This window comes from Terrapene carolina, unplaced genomic scaffold (genome assembly GCF_002925995.2).
Source record: "Terrapene carolina triunguis isolate 2854851 unplaced genomic scaffold, T_m_triunguis-2.0 Scaffold32, whole genome shotgun sequence".
Classification (NCBI taxonomy): domain Eukaryota; kingdom Metazoa; phylum Chordata; order Testudines; family Emydidae; genus Terrapene; species Terrapene triunguis.
This window is the reverse complement of record NW_020664383.1, coordinates 1,996,997-2,020,431: the sequence shown is the minus strand read 5'-3', so window position 1 is coordinate 2,020,431 and position 23,435 is coordinate 1,996,997. Positions and strand designations below refer to the sequence as shown.

Sequence of the window (23,435 nt, the reverse complement as noted above, 5' to 3'; positions counted from 1 at the left end):
TATATATATATATATATATATATATATATATATATATATATATATATATAAATAAAATGTAGTTCCTAATATATTTTAGTTTGTATGCAGTATAATTGTCCATCTAATTAGATTATCTTCCATTTTAAAAGTGGAAGGGGACTTGAAAAACAACCATATTTCTGTGCCCCACATTCACATCTTTAAATACTTTATATTCCCACACAGAGGCCATACCTGTCTGAAGACTGGCGTGATGCTTTTTGGAGCCCATCGGCACTAATAGTAATAGGAAAGTGAATAACCTGACCCTTCACCCATAACCTTAGCTAAACCCAAACTTGAACCTGTTGGGGAAGTATAAAAAAAAAAAAGGTGTTATTCCTCCCCTCCACCTTCTTTATTTTTCTTCTTTTATGCTACTTTGTGCTTCTTTGTTCCAGTTGGCATTGGAAGTGCCAAAATGGCACAAAGATCTTGGCTTCTGCTTTTGGTTGCTCTGGAAATAGGGTGCAAAGTACCAGATGTCTTGTGAAAGTCACAGCCTGGTCTTCCAGAACCACGGTATTTAGACACAGTTCTGTTATGCATTTGAATTTTGGGATGGTTATCTGAACTTTCTGATTAGTGATGGTGAAGCGGAAATAAGATAAAGGAGTTGCTACTGAACAGTAGAGTGAAAATGGGAATTTCTGTCTTATAGGAAATTCTGACATTTCAACATTTGCTTTTATCCTGAATTGGGACAAAAAGTTGAAATGTCAATTTTTTTGTGTGGAATGGAATTTCTGAATATAAACCACAGTGACATTCCCAAAATTGAAATGTTTTGTTTCAGTTTACTGACCTGAGCTGCTTAGTTTTGAGTCAGTTCAATATTAAAATGCATTTTCCCAAAGTGGGGAATTGCCTCATCAATGTTGTAGTTCAGAAGCCAGATGGCCCCATTCTCTCCCATGGGCCAGCCTCCCTGACTGGACATTTCCCATAATTTATTCCAAGTCATGAAGTGCCATGATGCTCAATGAGACGGAAATCCACATTGCATTATAAAAGATGTCCTCCAGGGAACCTTGCTCACAGGAAAAAAAAGGAGGGTCCCAAATTACAACTCTCAAAAGGCAATGTGCTGATAGGGAAATGTAGTTGAATGTTTTGTTGAACTGATTAGAAACAAAACAGACTGGATCAATTAAAAACAAAATATGCTGGTTTGAGTTGAACTGAGACAAAATCAGTTTTTGTGGAAACTGCACTTTCTGTCAGGAAATCAGTCAGATGGAATATTCCCAACCAGCTCTGCTACTGAGTGTTGAAAGGGGCTTTTCTCAGGGGGATTGCACTGCTTTCTTAGCACACGCCATGATCCCTATATGGGGAAGTAAAGATGGATCAGTTATCAAACCATCTTCCTGGCAATTCAGAGCACCATCAGTAGCCCATGTGATTGCCTTCACTAGAAACTGTTTTTTGTATAATGCTAAATAAAAGTACAACCACTAAATGTTTTCTCATCTAAGCCTTTTGCTAGGTTTCTTCAATTGTGGGCTACAGCCCTCCAGTGCAGCAGCATTTTTCCAGTGAAAAGGATTGGTGCTGAAGGATTGAAATATCCTGCTACTGCAGAAACATTACCCTTATTCCCTCCTCTGGTGTCCCCATGCTTCTTGCCCTCGCCCAGATCCCGTATTCTCTGAACATTTCCCCCCCTGCTCATCTGGCACCTGTATGCTGTTACAGTTGGTACTTCAAAGCAGGGACTGAATATGTTGTTGCAAAGGATGTATAGACACTGCAGAAGTGATAGCTGAATGGAAGAGTAAAATTATGTCACTCACTAAAAAATTAGGAGAACAGGTTGTGGCAGGAAAAATGGTGGCAGCTGAATGGGGAAGAGGAGAAGGGAACTGTTTGCTGTAAATTGACGTGGCTACATGTGGCTGGCCCAATACTTCTGCGGATGGGGGAAATAATAATACTTAACTTTTATACAGCACTTATCATCCATAGTTCTCAAAGTGCTTTATGAAAGGAAGGCAAGTATCATTACCCCCCATTTTACAGATGTTGAAATTGACACACAGAGGGAAGTGACTTGCCCAAGGTCACATAGGAAGGCTAAAGCTGGAAACAGAACCTCAAGATCTGCAAAAGTAACTAGTGATTTTGGAATCTTCAATTTCTAAGTGCCCAAATATGAGACGCCTTAACGGGGCCTGATTTTCAGAAAGTGCTGAGCAGCTGCCTTCTGAAAAATCAGGCCCTTTTTAAGGTTTTTCTAATTGGACATCCAATATTGAGCCACTCAAAAAATCATTAGTCACTTTTGAAATTTTTGGCCTGGCGCTCCTGACTCCTAATCCACTGCCCTTGCTGTACTATGTTGCCTTCCCAATACAGCATGTAGACATCCTTCTTGTGCAAAGTAGGCCTTGCAATTCTGTGCTAGCTGCTTTAGTGCTGTCAGTTACTTGGCAACACAAGGGGATTGTCTGCAATGATAAGTGTTTGTATGCTTAGGGAAGAAGAGCCAAAGCAGCTGGAAACAGAGTAGAACAACAACAGTGCACATGTCTGCAAAACAATCCCCTGGTAGGGTCTCCTCACATAGGGAACAGCAGGTGGGCATATATCAGGCCATGAGGTGTGCATAAGGGAGAGCGCTGACTTATAGATATGTTCTTTGAAGAAAGGGTGGGTGCTGGAGGAAGATGTGAAGTGGTGTAAGTCTGTAATGTACAGGATGACTACGTGCAAAGATATGATAACCACAGTACTAATAAGACACATGGTACGCTGCAGTCCAAGTTTTAAAGTAGTACACTAATTCTGCATGCTCCAAAACTGTTTGTATATATACTGACCTCATTTTCACATGCAAATATGATAATTTTAGGCACAAATCAGCAAGTGCACAAAATTGGAGCCCAATGCTATTTTCCATAAAAGTTTGGCTCCCAGAAGTTCATTATTGTACCTACTTTTTTTCATGATGGGATGACTATGCAGGCTTCGTTCAGTGTGCTCTTGCACACGACCCAGAATTCCAATGGGCAGCGGGGACTGCGGGAACTGTGAGATAGCTGCCCACAGTGCACTGCTTCCAATGTCGACGCTTGCCCCGTTAGTGTGGACTCACAAAGTCGAATTACTGTCCTTAGTGTGGACACACACGTTCGACTTTGCAATATCGATTCCACATATTCGATTTAAGTGAAATCGAACTACTCTCGTAGTGTAGACATACCCTAATATTAAGATACCTGAGGGGATTAGGAGCATTTCTAGCACTTTATATGTAACTATTATTTAATCTGGAAGCACCCACAATGTGCTTTTCTCTCCAAAAGGAAAAGAAGGGGCAGTCCTTCCCCAAGGAACTCAAAATCCAAGACAGACCAACTGGCAGGGGTTGTGGTACAATTTTCCATGGACTCAAGATAGGTGAAAGTGGTGATTGGCCACATCACAATAGCATAAGGTTATGTTAACAAAAATTTAATTTTAGAAAAAGATAAATAGTCTATTCCTCACTGAGGACAACTGTGTCTGTGGGGGAAAAACCCATAGGGTGAAAACATTAGCAAAAACTCCCATTTGACTTCAACTGGGCCAAGATTTCACCCTTGGTTTCCTCAGAAGCATTAGGGGAAGTATATCTAGCTAAGCTGAGCTAGACACTGGCAAATGCGATGGCCATGCGTTACTTAGGGTTACCATATTTCCTCATTAAAAAAAGAGGACACTCCACGGGGCCCTGGCCCTGCCCTAACTCCGCCCCTTCCCCAAAGTCCCCTCCCCAACTCCGCCCCCTCCCCTGAGCGCCCCGCATTCCCCCTCCTCCCTCCCAGCTGCGAAACAGCTGGCTGAGCGCTACTGGTTTCACGGTTTGCCGGGCAGCCCCCAGACCTCCAGACCCTGCCCCTGGCCGGGCGCTTCCCCAACGCAGCCGGAGCCCGGGAGGGGAAGCGCCCGGCCGGGGGCGCAGGGTCTGGGGGCTGCCCGGCAAACCGTGAAGTCGGTAGTGCTCGGGCAGCTCGGCTCTTCAGCTACACAGAGCTGAGGTGTCTGGGGGGAGCAGCAGCAGCAGCCGCCGTGGGGGAATCCACCTGCCGCTCGCAGCCTGCGGGAGCCGCAAGGTAAGCAGGGGACTGGGGCAGGGATGCCGGCAAAGCTATTTTCCCGGACATGTTTGGCTTTTTGGCAATTCCCCCCGGACGGGGATTTGAGGACCAAAAAGCCGTACATGTCTGGGAAAAACCGGACGTATGGTAACCCTACCTAACTGCACCCCAGGACTCCACCCCCTACCTAAGCCTCCCTCCTCCTTGTCCCCTGACTGCCCCCTCCTGAGACCTTCTCCCCATCCTAACTGGCCCCCTAGGACCCTATCCCCTGACTGCCCCCTCCTGAGACCCTCCCCCCATCCTAACTGGCCCCCTAGGACCCTATCCCCTACCTGTCCCCTGACTGCCCCAACCCTTATCCACACCCCCACCCCCAGACAGACAGCAGGGACTCCCACGCCCCATCCAACCATTCCCCACCCCCTGACAGCCCCCCGCCCCCCCCAGAACTCCCGACCCATCTAAACCCCTCTGCTCCCTGTCCCCTGACTGCCCCCTCCTGGGACCCCTGCTCCTAACTGCCCTCCCAGAACCCCACCCCCTACCTAAGCCTCCCTGTTCCTTGTCCCGTAAGTGCCTCCTCCTGAGACCCCCCCCACCCTAACTGCCCCCCTAGGACCCTACCCCCTACCTGTACCCTGACTGCCCAAAACCTTACACCCCCAACCCCCAGACAGCCCCCCGCTGAACTCCTGACCCATCCAACCCTCCCCCTGCTCCACACGCAGCCCGACACGCTGCCGCACTCCCCCACGGAGCACATAGCCCGGTTCCTGCCCTCGCAGAGTGCTGCTGGGCAGGGGGAGGAGCTCCAGACTGCCGGAGGCCCGTTGTGAATGCAGGGAGGGGGAGGGAGGAAGAGAGAGGAGGGGAGTGATCTCAGCTGCAGGGGAGAGGAGGGGGAAGCGGAGGAAGGGCTCTCTCTGGCTGCCGGAGCCCCATGCAAGTGGCACCATCCGGCCGGCTGCTCTGTCAGCCGCGTGCGCTCTGCATAGGCGGGAAGTCCGGACATTTACAAATTCCCCCCGGACGCTATTTTTAACTGAGAAAAGCCGGACATGTCCGGGGGAATCCGGACGAATGGTAACCCTAGGCCGTTACTAAGCTAGAAATATGTTAATTTGTATTATAATTCATTGCTAAAATAAGAGTATCTGTGAAAGTCTCTTTTCCAAGTTTTTTAAATACAATATGCCTCATTTTTTAGTCTTATCACGTGGACTTAAATTACCTTTTTTAAAACTAGAAAGGAACAGATTTTGTAAACCTGTCAATATTTCACAGTAACAGGAAGATAACTCACATGACCAAAGATCTAAGAGTGCATGTAGGTTTATATTCTTCCTTGAATATAGTTGTCATTGGATACTTATTGGGAAATCAACTTAGTGTATATGCGGGAGGAGCGGGGGACTTTCAGAAGTCTGAGGGGATTTGCTGGATCTTAGCAGGCTTAAATTTAGACTGCAGAGAAATCAATTTTTCACTGGCTCCTTAACTTCTAACCAAGGTATGCAAACAACTGCAGATGGAAAGCAATTCTAATTAGAGAGAAACTGCTAAAATTACACGTATCTTTTACACAAATATGCAACCCACAGGGAAATTCAGAATGAAAGTAAGAAGTCTCACACTTAAATCATCCCCCATCACACCAGCAGGATAAAAGGATGTCTGGACAGACAGCAGTTTTGCATATACTATATCTTGATGATCACTTAAACACACCTCCAGAAGAGGGAGGTGCTAGACTGAAATACCAAATTATGACTTTAATGCTGGATTTGCTTGCACTTGTTCTTTCTTACCATCACTCAACTTCATGAATTCCTTTTTCAATGGTTAATTAAAAACATCTCATGCAGCTGTGACAATGTTGAGAAAAACACAATGTAATAGTTCATTTAGAATCAGTCTGTCATATAAATACATATTTGATTTACTTGACAGATATCAGCGTCTGTTCGAAAAATTTGTATTCTGATGTGCACGTTAAATCTAAAAAGGCAACTGGTTTACCCAACACATTGTAAGGGCTGCTCTGGATAATAGTGAAGTACGTCGTCTTCCAATGCCACACAGGAATAGCATTGCATTCGTGTTAATGTTTGCATTTAGGGAGTTAAGACTCCCAGGCCAAAAGACTAACACTCAGAATTTCTGATCACCAATATTTCAAAAATTAGATTTACTTATTTATTTTGCTAAAGCAAAGCAGTATTAGTATCTGTAGATTGGCTATTCATTAAACAACGATCAAATTACCAACACCCAAGTTAAAATTGTTAGATCAACCATATGCCACATTATCCAGAGACCAAGAATCTCCTCTAAAGGTCAGTCCTGCAGAGCAGTCCTGTGCGGTGCTCAGCATCTCACATCTAATGGCTACACCTATTATTTCAACTATTCACTATAATGTATCTTAAATCTCTCCACGGGGGTATTTTTTAATCCTACATGTACTATGATTAATTATTTGTGAAGCAACAACAATAAGAATATCCTTGTCTATAAAGACCCTTCAATACTCCTTGAATAGCTATAGAAGATTTACAAAGGAAACACTGAAAGTGCCACAACAGACTAATGTAGCACGTATTAAAATGCCCAATAATCCAAAATTAAACAGTGTATTATTCAAAGCAGAGTTGTTTGTGCATCTTTATTAGGAATATATTAAAAGAAATAAGAACCACACATCTAGATGCAATTTAGCTGCCTGTGGAAGCAACAGTGTCATCTTAAAGTAGCATCGATCATTCTTTCATAAATGCTCATTTTTCTGTTTCAATTAACCTTGACTGAGTTTCTCTCACTGAACTGGAGGAGTTTGTGTTTCCCTTTGTTAATTCATCTTAACACTTACATAAGAAGAAACTTAAGGGAAGTGAACAAGAAAGAGTTTTCTAGATTTCTGATTAATGTGGCTCAGGCACCTAGACAAAACCTGGCCTTTCTACTGCCCTGGCAGTAAAATGCCCGATTATTTTTAAATGTAAAGATTAGACAGAAATTATTTAAAATTAAAAACATGAAAAGCATATGACTGTCTCAACTGGTTATCCCATGAGCTACACAAAGTACTCCTGTAGAAGCTTTCACTGTCCAGTTACAAAATGGAGAGCGCATGCAGAATGCCCCGGCAATAAATACTGGAAAATATTCTAATCAGTAAAATCACATGTATACTTACACCACAACGTTTTATTTTTAGTATGACTCTAGAGTAGTGTGCTTATTCATTTTGATGCTAGCAATTAAAAGCTCCTGTTTGTTTAAGTGATTTTAAAATGCACATAATTCTGACACATTAACCCCGTTAATTTACAGAATATCACTTAAATTTTGCTGTTTTTACAATAAGGGGAGTAGATTAAATTCAACACTGAGATTTATGATGTACTTAAACATCTGAGATGTAATCAGCATTCTCTGTCCCATTAAGGAAGCCAGGCAGGTGTGGCAGACCATTTCCCACAATCAGAATGTATAATTTCCTACTTAAGTTAGAAAGGCCAAGATTTTTAGGACATGAATCAATCATCACACACCAATTCACTTCAAAACACTCTGGGTGGGGCCTTCTCTCAGTGATTCTACATTACCTTCATTTTCAGTGTTGGCTGGGACAGAATCAACACCAAAAGGATGCCATGGCTGAAGGTCATCTAGGCTGAATTCTCCATCAACTGGAAGAAGTTCAACTGTGGTTTTAGTTTCAGTCAATGAAGGCATGAGGGCATCATTTCCATAGCTGATCCTGGGCTCACTAATCATATTGGCCAAGACATCATCGGAGTAGTTTTGCTCTTTCTGAAGCAGTTCATCTGAAAACAAAACAAATACAAGAAAATAGGTTGTCAATATATGAGGACGCCATTTCAATTTTCCTTCGACAGGAATTTATAATAGCAGATTTTATTTTTTGTAGGAAGTTTTAAGAAAGGAAAATAAAAGTAAAAGTTTGGCATGCTTAACATTTTTCATGCTGCTCGGTGAAACATTTTCCAAATGCCAACAAGAAACATTTGATACTCACAAAAGCTTGTGCCCAAATAAATCTGTTAGTCTTTAAGGTACGACCGGACTCCTCGTTGTTTTTGTGGATACAGACTAACATGGCTACCCCTCTGATATTTGATACCCAGTTTCCTCACCCAGAGCATCAGAGCATGGGTCAATATCCCTTCATTCTGGGGCATCTCATTCCTTTTGATGATCTTGATTGTTTTTTCCACATTTGGAAAAATTAAATTAATGTCAGTTGTCAATGTTACTTCATGTGTTAAGGTGGGCGGAAACTATGAAGGAATAGCTTCGTTCTTTCCTCTCCCAGTCGCAGCACATCATTATCTCTGCAATGCTCTTGATCTCTCTCTGCCCACTAATCCACAGTCCCAATATCACTTATTGCATAAACCCGGGTCTACTGGGACACTAAACCAACTTAAGGAAACATCTGTTTCTTTAATACAATGCAGATACTTTATCCAAACTACTGCAATATAATTATAATCTCAACAATCTCAGAGTAGTAGATACCTACATTATCAACCTATAGTGTGAACCTATAGAAGGTTCTATAAAACATACTGACCATAAACTTATAGCAAAAAATGTAGAAAATATATGAATAATACACTCAATCCTCTGCAAACAGAGATATCATTAATTAGCCAGACACACATTTGTAATGTAGTACCTATTGTTTTTGGATTTGAAAAACTTAGGAAAAGAGAGGAACAGAGCACTTCATAGTCACATGAAGTACACACATTTTAGCTGTTTTGCTTCCCAAGATGCTAAAAATTAGTTGGATAACAACACATACCCTTGCATGTCTCATCACAGTAATTCCTTGTAAACGCTGTTGTGTCCCCTTGCCTCAGGGTGAGCAGATGCGCCTGCGACGTTGCACTCCATAATGTTTTATGGAAATATGCTTATGAGTGTGAATATGATGTAACTGGAATATGCTTTATGCAAAAGGTCTCTTTAAGGTATCATTACAAAGCTTATAATCTACTGAGTGTGTTCATCCTATTTGTATGCATGTATCATTCTTGTATCTGAAGCTAGAAATATAAAGTATAACTCTAAGGTCCTATTGTAATTATGCAAAGTGTGGGCCACTAATGGAGGTTTAGAATCTTGATGGCTCCTACTGACTAGGACAATTGGTTATAAATGGCTCTGTTTACTTGCAAACCTTCCTGGGTATGTGTGGGCCAGCCCTGGAAGAATGGAGGCTGGGGTCTCACAGGACATGTGAACATGTCACCTGATACTGGAATCCATCTTAAACCTGGTGCTTTTCCATTTAGAAGGAGGGGTGCGGACCCAGAGACACAAAAGATTCCCGCCTTGTGCCAAAGCTATAAAAGGGGGTGGAACATAACAAAGGGGGTGCCAGTCATGAGAAAACCCATAATTTCCACCTAAGATGTCTGCTGGAACTAACAAGGACTGTACCAGGGGAAAGGATTGGGCCCAGACTAAGATGGAGTCTAGTCTGTGAAAGAAGCTTATTGGAACATCTTTGAGGGTGAGATTTTACTTGTAAACAGTTTCTTACTGTATTAGGCTTAGACTTGCGTGTTTTTGCTTTATTTTGCTTGGTGACTTACTTTGTTCTGTCTGTTATTACTTGAATCCTACTTTTTATACTTAATAAAATCACTTCTGTTTATTAATAAATCCAGAGTAAGGGATTAATACCTGGGGGAGCAAACAGCTGTGTATCTCTCTCTCTCAGTGTTAGAGAGGACGGACAATTTATGAGTTTACCCTGCATAAGCTTTATACAGACTAAAACGGATTTATTTGGGGTCTGGATCCCATTGGGAACTGGGTGTCTGGGTGCCCACGATAGGAGACCTGCTGAGCAACTTTTAGTTAAAGTCTGCAGCTCTGGGGGCGTGGACCAGACCTGGGTCTGTGTTGCAGCAGGCTAACGTGTCTGACTCAACAAAGCAGGGTTCTGGAGTCCCAAGCTGGCAGGGAAAACGGGCTCAGAGGTAATCTCAGCACATCAGGTGACAGTCCCAAGGGGGCCTCTATGACTGAACCAGTCACAGCACCCTACCTCACTTTACAGGATGTGGAGGAGGACGGCGGCCCATGCCATAAGCTCAGCATATATCCTTCAAACAGTTAAATAACAGCTAACTCAGACTCCGCTTTTAAACAAACAAACATATCCACATACACAAAAGACAGGCGCTTGGTTGCAGCACTTTAAGCCAAGGGACTGACCTGGCCTTGGAGTTCTGGGTTAGCACTGAAGCACTCCTCTTCTGTCCCAGTCTCACCCAGCTCTACTCTCAGCGGGAGCAGCAAGTCGTCTTAACTGTCCTGCTAGCTCTCTATTGGCCCATATCACCTTCTGCCCCTTCTACGCCTCTGGAGGACTATATCTCACGGGCCAAAAAAGATTTTTCTTAAGCAGGAAGTGTCAGGACACCAATGCCTCCAACAGGATGCTGAGATGGCCTGAATGACTCTGTCACACTCCCATTCTCTCGTCTCCCATTCTACTGACTGTTTAGGATTCCCTCTCTTGCATCATGCATCAGATCTGATTTCAAACTCTTTGGGTATGGCCCATGTGAAATGTACCTATATTTTGAGGAGCCTGGCACACTTTTGGACATTTTAACAAACAGCTGCCAAGAAGGAAACTGGTTAAGAATTGCCAATAAAGTGGCAGCTAATTAATAGTGCTGTTTTGAAAACACACACTTTTTCCAAACACAAGTAACGGTAAAGGTTACACTCAGCAAAAAAAAATGACAACTGGAGTTACAATAACTCTCATTAAGGATGGCCTCTTCATTCCCTTGTCAATACATGCTACTGAATTTCTGTAGCTATATACTTACATTTGAATTTTGCGATGTTATAGAAAGTCAGAATTCTCCGCTATGCTGCCAGCCTCTTTAAGTCACTCTGAGGGTGCCACAGGGTCAGAATTCTGTCCATAATTGACAAGGGGAGAATTCCCTGTGTGGAAGGGAACTACCTGCCAGTGTGAAGCTGGAACAGTTGGCTCCTGATCCATTCAACCTCCTGCTCCGGTAATAGACATTAGGGAAGAGAGAAGACTGCTTTATTATGCACTGGCATAAGGGATTCTACGCTAATGCAGAGATGCCAACCTTGCTCTGAGACTTTTAGGGATTTTTATGAAAAAAAATGAGAGAGAAATTAGGGAGGTTGCTTGGACCATTCTCTCCCCACCTCTGCCCTGAGGAACCGGGACCTCTCCCCTTTCCCTTCTCCTCCTTGTCTACGGCCGGTGAGGGGGAAGGTCTGTGTGTTCCCTTTTACAACCTGACTGCCACACCCAAACATGGAGAAAAGGAAGAGCTGCCCTTCTATGATACCTAGGGCCCTTAATTACCTTGGCCAGTTCCGGGACTGGACCTTTTTCCTGGGAAGATTGTGCTGGCCTGCTCTAGGTTCCAAGGATGAGTTAACATAGTCCAGCAGGGTGCACACAGGGCCGTTACAACGCAAAATGCAGCCCGTGGGCTGGGCAATGAACCCAGCAGTGTCCCAAGCCAGCAATGAGACATCTATGGTGATGGTTCTTATTTTTGTGTTTCAGCGGGCAGCATGTGAATGGAGTTCTCACATAGGCCTTGTGGGGATCCTTCCACCAATTCAGGGAGTCGAGAATCTTCTGTGGAATAGACATCCTTTTGCTCAGGCTGTGTAAGCTGTCCTGAGCCAGACCTGGAGATACCTCGAATGCAGTCTGGCATCGGGTGTAATGAACATGCAGGCTGCCATGTGGCCTAGCATCTGCAGGAAGGTCTGTGCTGTGGTTTGAGAGCTCCTCTGAAGGGTACAGATGAAGTTGCTCATAGTGATGAATCTGTCTATAGGCAGGAAGGCTCTGACAATTGTGGAAACTGGGGTGGCCCCCGTGAATTCAATGCGTTGGACAGGTGTCAAAGTGGACTTTTGTGTGTTGAGGCTCAGTCCAAAGGAATGGAAGAGGGCCAGGGACTTGCAGGTTACAGACTGCACTCTGGGAAGGGACCAAGCCTTGAGGAGTCAGTCATCAAGACAGAGAAAGACCATTATCCCCAATTATCATAACAGGGCCATCACAACCGAAAGGACTTCGGTAAAAATTCTGTGCGCAGTCAAGAGTCTGAAGGGGAGCACTACATATTAACAGTGATCGTTGCCAATTGTGAACTGTAGAAAGCATCTGTGAGCAGGGTGCATCAGTAGGTGGAAATAGGCATCCTGAAGGTCAAGGGATATGAACCAATCCTCCGGATCTAGAGATGGTATTATTGTTGCTAACTTTAGCATCCCAAACCTCTGTGTCCAGATGAATGTGTTCAGAGTTCTGAGGTCTAGGACTGGCCTCCATTCTCCTTTCTTCTTGGGTACCAGGGCGTAACTCGAGTAGAGCCACATCCTGATGAAAGGAGGGACAAAACGTGGTGACTCTCATGAGAAGGGTCTCTGAAAGAGGATTAGGAATGGGGCTGAAGAAGTGAATGTCATAGCCTGATATAATGACTTCTAGCCCCATCTGTCTGATGTGATCTGCTCCCATAATGGTCTGAAATAGGGTCAGAGGTAGGGGAGGAAAGAGTGGTTGAAGCAATGGGGCCAGAAGGAGTGATTCATGGCTCTCAACCAAAATATCAAAAGGACAGAGGAATTCCTGGGTGGTTCCACAGCCCTCTGATACACATGTAGGCTTGGGAAGAATTTGATTTTCATTTTTTTTTTTGTAATTTTGACGGATATCAATTTTATTTTTAAGCATATTTTTAATTTGTATCAACTTAGATTTTCATAGTTGTGGGAAATTAAGTGAGGGATTGAATTATTTAATGGCAGTAGATGTTGAGATTCAAAAAGCTAAGCTTTATTTATTTGTAACAAGCCTAATTCACAGATTTTTGCCCATAAAATCTTCAGTTCCCACCACTAGGATGTTAAGGCTAAAAACAAAATCTTGGGCCTTTTGTTACAAGTACTGGATTGTGGGGCTGGTCACAATGGTCCTGGAGGTTGCACTGGAGCTGATGGTAGGATGTGTGCGTCAGAGGGTGCGAAGGCATCAGCTGGACTAATGGCGCCACTGGATGACCTCTCTTGGTACCTGGCAGGAGAGAAAAGTCAGGTTCCTCAAGGATTAGGAGATCCCTTGAGAGCAGGAATCAGTTTGGTACCAGTGAGGTAGGTTGCTGGATGACTGGCTGTGACATAGTTATTGGTATTGGTGACAGCGTAGCTGAGTGATCCGCACATCCCTTTTACTCCTGGCTGCTACCAGGATTGATACTGGGGGAGCCAGAACTGATGCCAGTTTCTTTGAAGAGTCCTTGTGTATAAAGGGCTATGAACTGGGTCCAGATGCTGGTGCTAAACAAGGCTTCATTGTGTGGGAAAAACTCAAAGCCATTTTCAAGGGTCCGTGAGACTCAGTCAGGGGGGCGGAAGAGGGGCAGTTAGGAGCCTCGGTGGTACCTGCACTAGGACGTAACTTCCCCTTCCTCTTCGACTCTCCATCGGGGACTTGTGTCTTCTCTTTTTGGAATGCTTCCAGGGTTCTGAAGCTATCCCTTCAGACTTGCTTGTTGGAGCTTAATCTGTGGAGATCACCAGGACATTCAGATCTATGTGTAGGGGTGAGGTTGGGCTCCGAGTCGGTAGCAAGCCTCAAGAAAGGTGTAACTTGAGCCTGTCTTCCTTTAGCTTCCTAGATCTGCTCTTGAAGTTAGTGCAGACCTTACACTTCAACAGAATATGCACCTCCCCAAGGCAGTGGAGGCAGTTGATTTGTCCATTGCTGAAGGGAGAAGACCTTCTGCAGGTCTGGCAAGGTTTAAACCTTGGAGTTTTGGGCATACCCTGAGCAAAAAGGGGGCTTCAAAGAAAGGAACCAAGGTGGGCAGGGAAGCCACTGGGGAAAAGGAGAATAGTGGGAGGTCCCCCCAAACACACAGTGTAAGAAAATATTAAGAAATAAAACAGAGAAGGGCAAAGGGTTAGCAAAACTAACCAACGGACACTGCAAAGGTCCATCTCAGGGTGAAGGTGTCCAATAAAGAACTGGAGTGGCGCTGGCTCCACCCTTTTCAGATCAGAGTACAAGGACATTTAGGGTGTAGAAGCGGACGCATGGACACTGCTACTGAAAATCTACGATCAAAGGTGCAAGGGTACGCAAGTGCAACTGAAGTGGAGCAGCCATAGTGACATCTACTCAAAGAACTCAGGAGTTCCTGGATCCTAAACCTGTGCTCAGTCCACTTGACCATGGTGTCTGCCTCTCTACAAAAAGAACAGGAGTACTTGTGGCACCTTAGAGTCTAACGAATTTATTTGAGCATAAGCTTTTGTGGGCTACAGCCCACTTCTTCGGATCCTGTAGCCCATGAAAGCTTATGCTCAAATAAATTTGTTAGTCTCTAAGGTGCCACAAGTACTCCTGTTCTTTTTGCGGATACAGACTAACACGGCTGCTACTCTGAAACCTGCCTCTCTACAGAGGTTTACTGTCAAAAAAAGGGGAGGAGCATGTGAAAGAGTGCCATACACATTGTACAAAAATGAGAAAAAAATTCCCAACATGCCATTAACAGCCCCTTAAAAGAATCGGACTACTTAAGCTGCAGAAGAAAAATGGAGTTTCCGTCCCTCGATTTAAATCTCTAGTTTTGGGGTTATAAAACAACTCAAACGGTCCCAACTGTAAATGACAAAGAAATAGTACAGTTTCCAGAGTCTAGAAAGCAAGCACACTCAGGCCTGCCATTAAACTCTCAGAACTGGGGCAAACGTTTTGGTTGATTCTTTATCCTAGAATTGCATGGACATGGCTATCTTTCAGCATTTTTGTGAGAATGGAATTCTAATGAGTTGTGATCTACCCTGGCAATATAGCAAACCACTGACTCCTACAAACACGACCCTAAAATGTCCAGTTATTTATACTGTCTGCCAAATTTAAGAGTCTTCTTTCAATGCTAACTTTGCCCAAATTAGTCATGGCTTTTGCTACGATCAATCACACATTGTTATTCTTCCACAGAGTGTTCTCCATTTTTGCCAATCCTTAATTTTCCACCTCCCTGCAGAGGATAATTCTCTAAATAACCTGGTGGTAAGGGGGACAGCTGGAGGCTAGAGTGTGCATTCAAGTGCATATCAGCAGGTTTCTTTATACAGTGACTATCTTCATTATCAGGGCCTCCAAAAAGATAATTTTCAGGCTGTTCCACAAGACCTCATCTCATATCAGACCAAGCGGACAAAAACCCCAAACCAAAATCCTCTAATAGATGTTCTCTTTCTCTATAGCTCATTATGTCACTGCATCAATACAGGAGGACTCATACAAAAGATAGTGTTTTGGCACATTTCGTTTTGTATTGTGAGAACGTGCTCAGAACTAACCACAACTCTGAAAATAACACACATCCAAAATCAGTGACAGAAGAACTCCCAGCAGCTCAGAGTTTGGGTCAAATCCAATTAACATCCTACAAATAGGATTCTTATCTAGATCAGTGGAGAAGCCCTCACTATACTATTTCCCTTCCCCCAGGTAACCATAGGCCTGGGCTCACTCTGACTCCTTCTTGGGTGAATGGGAGGCTCACACCTGCTTAATCATCTTAATAGGGCATCTCACTTCTCAGGTCTCTCATACTGACCTCCCCAGCACAGTCTTTCCCATCCTCTCTTCTGCTGTTTATGGGAGTTCTCCATGACTCTCCCTTCCTGGAGAGGGAATAGCTTCTAGAGAGGAAGAGGAGAGGTGTGGTTGGGGAAGTAATCAGGAAGCTAGCACCAATGTCTGTCTCTCTCTGAGGGCTGCATTTGGTCTCCCCCCTCTGCTGTAGTGAGCCGTGAAGAGTGGCGAGTAAAAGAAGGAAGGAGGAGAAGAGGAGTGAAACCTCTGCTGTGGCAGCCTCTAATAGGCAGGAGTTTGTAGAGTGGATAAACTGCTCTGACGCTCATGCGGCTTTGTCTCCACTAGAAAGGAGTTGCAAGTATAGCTACCCCATCAAACCCTCTAAGTGGAGACGCAGCTTATAGGAGCAAAATAGTTATTTTGCTGGTACACCTTATACCAGTTCCCCAGGCAAAATAAGCTATACCAGCAAGATGACTTTTTTGCTGGTATAACTGCATGTATACTAGCTTGCCGCTGGCATATCTATGTCAGTTACAGGTCTGGATTTTTCCCCACGCTTCTAACTGACACAGCTATGCTGGCAAAACTTTTAAGTGTACATCAGGTTTCAGTCCCTGGGACAGAAAGGCTGCTCAGGAATGTCAGGAATCCATTAGTCTCACTCCAAACCATTATTTTTACCTATTGTGGGTAAGAATTCATTAATTAAAATTTATGAAGGGTCCAGGTTTAGTACTCAGTTATACTGGCTCAGGGGAAAGAAAGTGTAACAGAGTATAGGCCATTCTGGTAGCATCACTATGTAAGGGATATTTGTCTTGTCTTTACTTCGGTAGCAACTATAAAGTTAGCAAGTTAGGATTTCCCCCAAATTAAACCGAGAATATTTTTGCCCAGCTAAAAGGTCCAATAACACCTTAAAACACAAAAAACACCACCACCCTCCCAATATGAGAAAAAACCCTTCTGTGCACTACCGCTTTAAGTAACTCCATACGACTCCACTTGTCTTTCACAGACTAGCAAACACTCCCCTCAGAACCCATGTTTGTATGAGACAATTGTACCAATTTAACTACATTGGTTTAGAAATAGATTTAAATAAATTAGTGCAATTGTGAACGCTCTTACTTCAGTCTGAGAATGCCTTATACTGGTTTAGCTTAAACTACATTGATATGAGGCACTCTCAAACTGAAATAAGAGTGTCCATGCAAAAAGGACATTACATCAGTTTCTAAACAAATTTAATTAAACAGCTACAATTTATTGGCCTTATAGGAAAACCAAAAGCAAACCAAATATAAGTATAAGCATTACAATGCCTTCTTAATGACATTTGGTTTGGAGAGTGAAATAAGTTAGTACAGCAAAACCATTTTTTTGCCAGTTTAATTGTGTGTACATAGGGGATTTTGCTGACATAGCTATGTTGTTAAAACAAAACAATACACCACGGTGCTGGCAATTTTTTTCAGTGTAGACCTGGCCTTCAATAGAAATCTGTTTTCAAATCTGTTTGTCTTAATTTCAAACTGCTCAGTAAACAAAAACATATCATACTAACAAATGCGATGCACATGTCCAGATGCATTTCACAGAGTTACATTATATGCACCTCATGAATGTTTCTCAGTAGAATTTACTTGAGATATAGACAGACACTTGAGTACAGATTCCAAACTATGAACTGTAAAATTTTATCAGTACGGAGAAAAATTTGAAATTAAGAGGACGGAGGTTTTGGGGCCAAAATGTGCTCTGCATATCTGATGACAGAAGCCTAAATAGTCAAGTTACAGTTAGACATGTTTTATTTGAGATTGAGCATTTCCTCTATTGTTAATAGCTCCTGTACTGTCTCCATTTCATATTGAACTCAGTCTGTTTCCTAGTATATATCCAGGCAGGTGAAACCAGGCAAAACCCCATCAACCCAAGGTATGGCATGATTCATCCAACTTTTCCAAGGCCTAGTTAAGTGAATCAAATCAACCTCTGATTTCATATATTATGTCTTTCATATAGAGAACAACCACACTGCACTAAGTGAAAAGGGTTACATCAGTAACACAAAAAGTATACCAGAGATTTGTAACAAACTCTGTATTCTGAACCTAATTCAGCAAAAAACTTAAGCAAGTGCTTAACTTTACCCATGTGTTGAAGTGCATCCTTATTCTGAAAGCACTTAAGCACAAGCTTAATTTCAACCACGTACTTAAGTTAAATATGCACTTGTATTTTCTTAATTGGGTTTTTTAAGATTCACTGCACCCTTAATATTACATACTATTAAGTGTGATCATTACACCATTATCAAACACTACAAAAAACAGAAAGACTCAACTATGCTCTGTTCAGAGTTGAACTAATTCTGTTTTATAGTCAGAGTCAAGCTCTAACCTGCGCAAAGCTGACCAGCGCTTCATTACATGTGACCTGCCTAATGGAGGGAGCAAGAATGGCTGTTTTGTCTGAGTGCTTTGATGGTAACAGAGGTATTGAAGTCCAGTACATGAGGAAGGAGAACAAGCACCAGGAAATAGAAGAGAAATAAAGACGACTATAAAGGCGTTTGTTTTATACGGTAATGGACCTGAGCCAAAACTCAGGAGACCAATACCCCTGAATTTTAGAGAAGCTTTTAAATGGATCTGAACATTACAAGTTGGGCCCATTTCTAACATTACACAGTAATGGTCCAAAAGATGTGGTTTTTTGGTTATTTTTTTAATCCTTTTTGGCTGGGGAAGCGTTATTTACATTATCTTAAATGACTTACCTTCAGTAAAATCACTTGTTTTATTCCAGGAATCCTGAAAACAGAAGCTTTGCCACCTTATTAGAACAGAAGCGTTGATGGTTGTTAACAGAGAAATCTTCCAGATGAGTCTGCAAAGCTCCAGTGCTACTATTTATACTCTTATTTGCATCAGCGCCGATGTATAATCTTGAAAGAAGCCAAACTCAAGAGTTGTGAAAGACTATTTTCCACAGATCTGGGCTGCTTTTTAAGGGTCTCAGTTTCTCACGGAGAAGACTCACATACTGCATCAGTAAAAGATTTCAAATGAGAAGATCTGCTGGATATTGCCAAAGCGAACTATAGGAATAAGAAAACTTCTACTCTAATAAGGTAACAAAGCTTCTGTTTCAATTTGAACATTCTGAACATTGCAGGTTGGGCCCCATTTCCAAGACTATACAGTAATTGTCCAAAACAGCACACTTATCACCAGCACCACCACCACCCTTATTTCTTGGGGCTTGTTATTCTTCTTTATGTACTGGACTCGGTTACCATCAAACTGCACAGACTTAAAAAAAGCCATTCTTGTTCCCTGCAATACACACTCCCTGCAGGTCACATTTAATAAAATTATTGTCAGCTGTGCCCTGCAGATTAGATCTTGACTCATGCTATATTTCAACCCTGAACAGAGCATAATCGTATGTTTCTGTTTTTTGTAGTGTTTGATAAAGTTATAACGATCACACTTAGTAGTATGCAATATTAAGGGCACAATTAAAGCACAAGTGCATATTTAACTTTATGATTTCAATGCAACTTAAGTATGTGCTTGAAATTAAGCTTGTGCTTATGTCCCTTCTGAATAAAGATGGATTTCAACACTTGGTTAAAGTTAAACACATACTCAAGTTTTTTAAGTCGAAGGCAAAGGTTTATCAGTTTCAGAGACATATTCTGTTATGGGAATACCAGAGTCATTTGTTTCCATTTTTTCCAGAGACTGCCACAAACCTCAGGTTTTGGACTCCTGTCTAATTCTAGAAGTCTTCTATATACTACTCTTGCCTTAAACAAAGGAAAAACTGCAGTTATTAATTATAATCCCTTTGTGAGCAAACTATTAACAACTGTATCACTGTGTGTGCATCTACATATACATATAGACCATCAAAAATACATATACATATACGAATGCAAGTATAGCATTTAGTTAATATTCAGCTCTCTGGGGTAAAATTAATTACTGTAGTTTTCCATTAGTTAAGGCCAAGAGTATTGCAGTTGGCTTGTAGGATAAGACAAGAATCTAAAACCTGAGGTTTGTGGCTGTGGATGGAAAAACTAAAATGAATGACTCTGCTCTGTCCTTAACATACTTGGAGCTCCATTTCGTGACTCAGGCCCCTTCATCAAGTTCCACTGTTTATTTTTTTATTAAATTTGGATAATTTAACAGTATTTTAAAAAAAAAAAAAAACAACAGAACTTATCTTACACAGCTTCAAAAGCCCTTGATTTCTCAGGCATTCAAATCCCAACAAAATCCCACTCTGCAAGTACATGAGACTATCTTCTAGATAGCAGATGATTAAAATAAAAAATAATAAATATTTAAGACATATTTTACTCATCTGTGATTAACTCTTCTTTGTAATCAGATATAATTTTCTGTCTTGTACATTACTACATTGCAGTTTCCCTCTGAAGCAGAAAATGTGCCATTACAGCCACAGGTCAAGTTTCTTCGAGCAGCTACTGTCAGTTAAACCTAATGCATGTTGCTGTTCATCATTGCCTTCTTACAAATTCTGAATGGGATGCAGTTATTTATATAGCAAGCCCAAATATTTCAACATTGCAATCTTGGAGTTCCGCATCCTTAAAGAAATCCTCCCTTATGCCTCCCTCAAAGTGTTAATAGTAAAAACCTAAAAAGCAGCGAACCACAACATGTCACTAAGACAGATATAACCAGTGCAAAAGTAGATAAATTGGGGCTGAAAAAAACCAGATAGCAAAGTCAGAGGTGCCACTACTGCCCAGGATTCCAGGTCCTTAACAGCATAAACTCCACTTCTTGTTTCTCCTTAGCATACTGAAAATTGTGGCAAGACAGATATTAAAATAAATAGTATTTACATAATTTTAGAACAAATATTTTAAGATATCTTCATAAAGGGACACTGTCAACAATATTTAAGGAGTCAACGGTACTTAAATTGGTTTGATTAATATAAATACTAAATTCTGTCCTTTCCAGTTTCATGCCTGTGGTTCAAACTCTTATCAATACCTGGGTTATCCTTCTCCTTGACCACTGCAATCTCCTATCCTTGCCTTTTTATCTCCAATGCATTCAGAAAACCTTTGTTATAACCTTCTTCCCTACCTGCAACTTGAAGCATGTCACTCCCCTCCATGAAGCTCGTACTAACTTTCTCTGACCTTCTGCACTAAGTTCTAATTTGCACATTGTTTAAAACATGATATGGTATGGCCTTCAGTGGCCAAAGGAACTTACTGCCTTTCAGGGAAGAACCATGTTTCAAAACATATCCAGCACCACTTGTCTCTTAATGTTTTTCCTTGCATAACATACAGAATCTATCCATACCCCAAACGCTCAAAAAACAAGGCTAGCAAAAGTCATGCCATCCATATTATATATTAGCTTAACTTGAAAGATTACCCAAAAAAAAAATCCTCATAATGATCAAGAGGTTTTCATTTTCTGCTGAGATGAGTGGAATAAAGGAAGTGGACTCAGTCATTTTCTTTCTGGTTATGCTATAGGGAAAGGCTCCAAAATATAAAGAGAGTCTCGCTAATGCAATCCACAAATTATGAGTATATTTTCTTCAATACAGTAAGATTCTCTTGGGACACTGTGGTGGTCAGCCTATCATCCCAATTAAGCAAAGAGGCCATTAGAAAAGGTCTGAAAAGACCTAACTGAAACAATACTATATTCAATAACATTCACTACATTTCAGTATATTAATTTTGACTTGGCATTATCTGTGTTAAAATCCTGAAGCTTAAAATTCAATGCTTATTTAACTCCTGGTTAAAACCACTTAATGCCTTGGAACTGGTTGAATACAGAACAAAGGCAGAACTTTTGCCAATTCTATCATGATTAATCAGCAGTTGTTACTCTTCTCTATCAGACTACTCTCAAGTGGTTATCTGGGAGCAATCTAAATAAACGAGACATCCCAAATAAGTGAGTTATAATGTAATGATGATTTACAATTAAAATTACCCTATGAAAAAGCCTTTAAATAAAACATTTCTATAGAATGTTATCATCAAATTTTCTACATTGATATAAGCATCTGCAAATCCTCTAACTACATAGCAAAATTCAAATACAAAACACCTATTTCTGTATCACAGATCTGGTCAGACTCCCAATGCCTGTGGCCCACGGGATTGCTGTGAGAGGAATCTAACCTATGGATCCCCAGGTATTTTAAGCCTCCAAAGTCCAAACAGACTTTTAGAGTTTTGAGGTCCCTAGGCACACAGAGTGCAGACCATCTGTCTAGCACCCCTCTTTAGAGCTGTGTCCACGTGGCACAGGTGTCCAGCCCCTGAAACCAGTGCTAACGTCTAAGATTCCCCTTACAGGTTAAACAACAATCTCTCCCCGAACGCCACCCACAGGTGTGAGCCTTTTAGGTTACATTTAACTTTCCAAAGCCATGTGGTAGCTTGTGTCATATAGTACATGCAGACCTGTAACATGTTATTGCTCTTTACTTGGTCACATGAGAAATACACAGATCCATACAAAATTAATAGACCCTACATGCATTTCCCCTCACTCTAGCTCACCCTTCCCTGGGAGTCCTTGGGGGCCCATTTCTGTTCAGGTAGGTAGGCAGGCAGGCAACTTACCCCCTGCCACCAACTCATCTGGCTCCTGCAGCAGCTTCCCTCATCTTAAGCTAGTGACAAATAGCCAAAGAGTGAGAGCAAATACAGGAAATTGTGTCCTTTATAACATTCCACTCTCTTCTCTCAGGTTATTCCCTGGTCTCCTGTTGAGGCTGACAGAATCCTATGGTACCAGGTGATTTTGTTGCTAGGTGACCTCTCCCCTGCTAAATCAGTTCCTCTGGAAAGCATCCAGCCTCTTGTCTAGAGCAACTACTTTCAAGTGTCACTCACTTGAGTCAACAACCCCCCCCTTTTTTTTGCGGATACAGACGAACACGGCTACTACTCTGAAACCAACCCTCTTTTGTTAGCCCTTTACCTTCTAGGGGGGAGGGATAGCTCAGTGGGTTGAGCATTGGCCTGCTAAACCCAGGGTTATAAATTCAATCCTTGAAGGGGACATTTAGGGAACTGGGGTAAAAATCTGCCTGGGGATTGGTCCTGCTTTGAGCAGCAGGTTAGACTAGATGACCTCCTGAGGTCCCTTCCAACCCTGATATTCTATGATAATAACAACCTTTGAAATTTCAGTTCAACAGAGAAGGCAAAAAGCTGCACCCTCAAAATGGAATCTGCAGCTTGGTAAAGATACATACAATGAGTTCATAATCTCATACAGAATTCATAAATTGTATGGACACAGCCTCCAAATCCTCACAGCCTTTAAAATAGAAAGCCAGGCATCAGCTGGTTTATATGAAATGACAATACTTAAGGACCCAGTCCAAATCCCACATAAATCATTGACCCCCATTGACTTCTGTGGCAGTGGGGGGGGGGGGGGGGGGAAGGATTTACAGAAATTAAAGGTGGATATAAACATTAACCATTCAGAACTTTTAATTGATCACTCTGGGTTCCTCTGATTCTATGGCCATAGCAAAGCACTCCTGATACACTTCATTTACTTAAAAGGCACCAATTTAAAACAAAGTGTCAGAATTCTACA

The 23,435-nt window shown here is 42.1% G+C and overlaps 1 protein-coding gene across 4 annotated transcripts in view; it reads right to left on the bottom strand.

The window, feature by feature from the left end:
* LOC112112234 (amyloid-beta A4 protein) overlaps positions 1-23,435 on the bottom strand; it is a 313,996-nt gene that overhangs the window by 25,213 nt on the left and 265,348 nt on the right. For all 4 annotated transcript variants that reach the window (XM_024208071.3, XM_024208073.3, XM_024208074.3 and 1 more), the window contains one exon: positions 7,715-7,936. In XM_024208071.3, the coding sequence (XP_024063839.1) occupies positions 7,715-7,936 (222 nt within the window). The remainder of the gene's footprint in view (positions 1-7,714; positions 7,937-23,435) is intronic.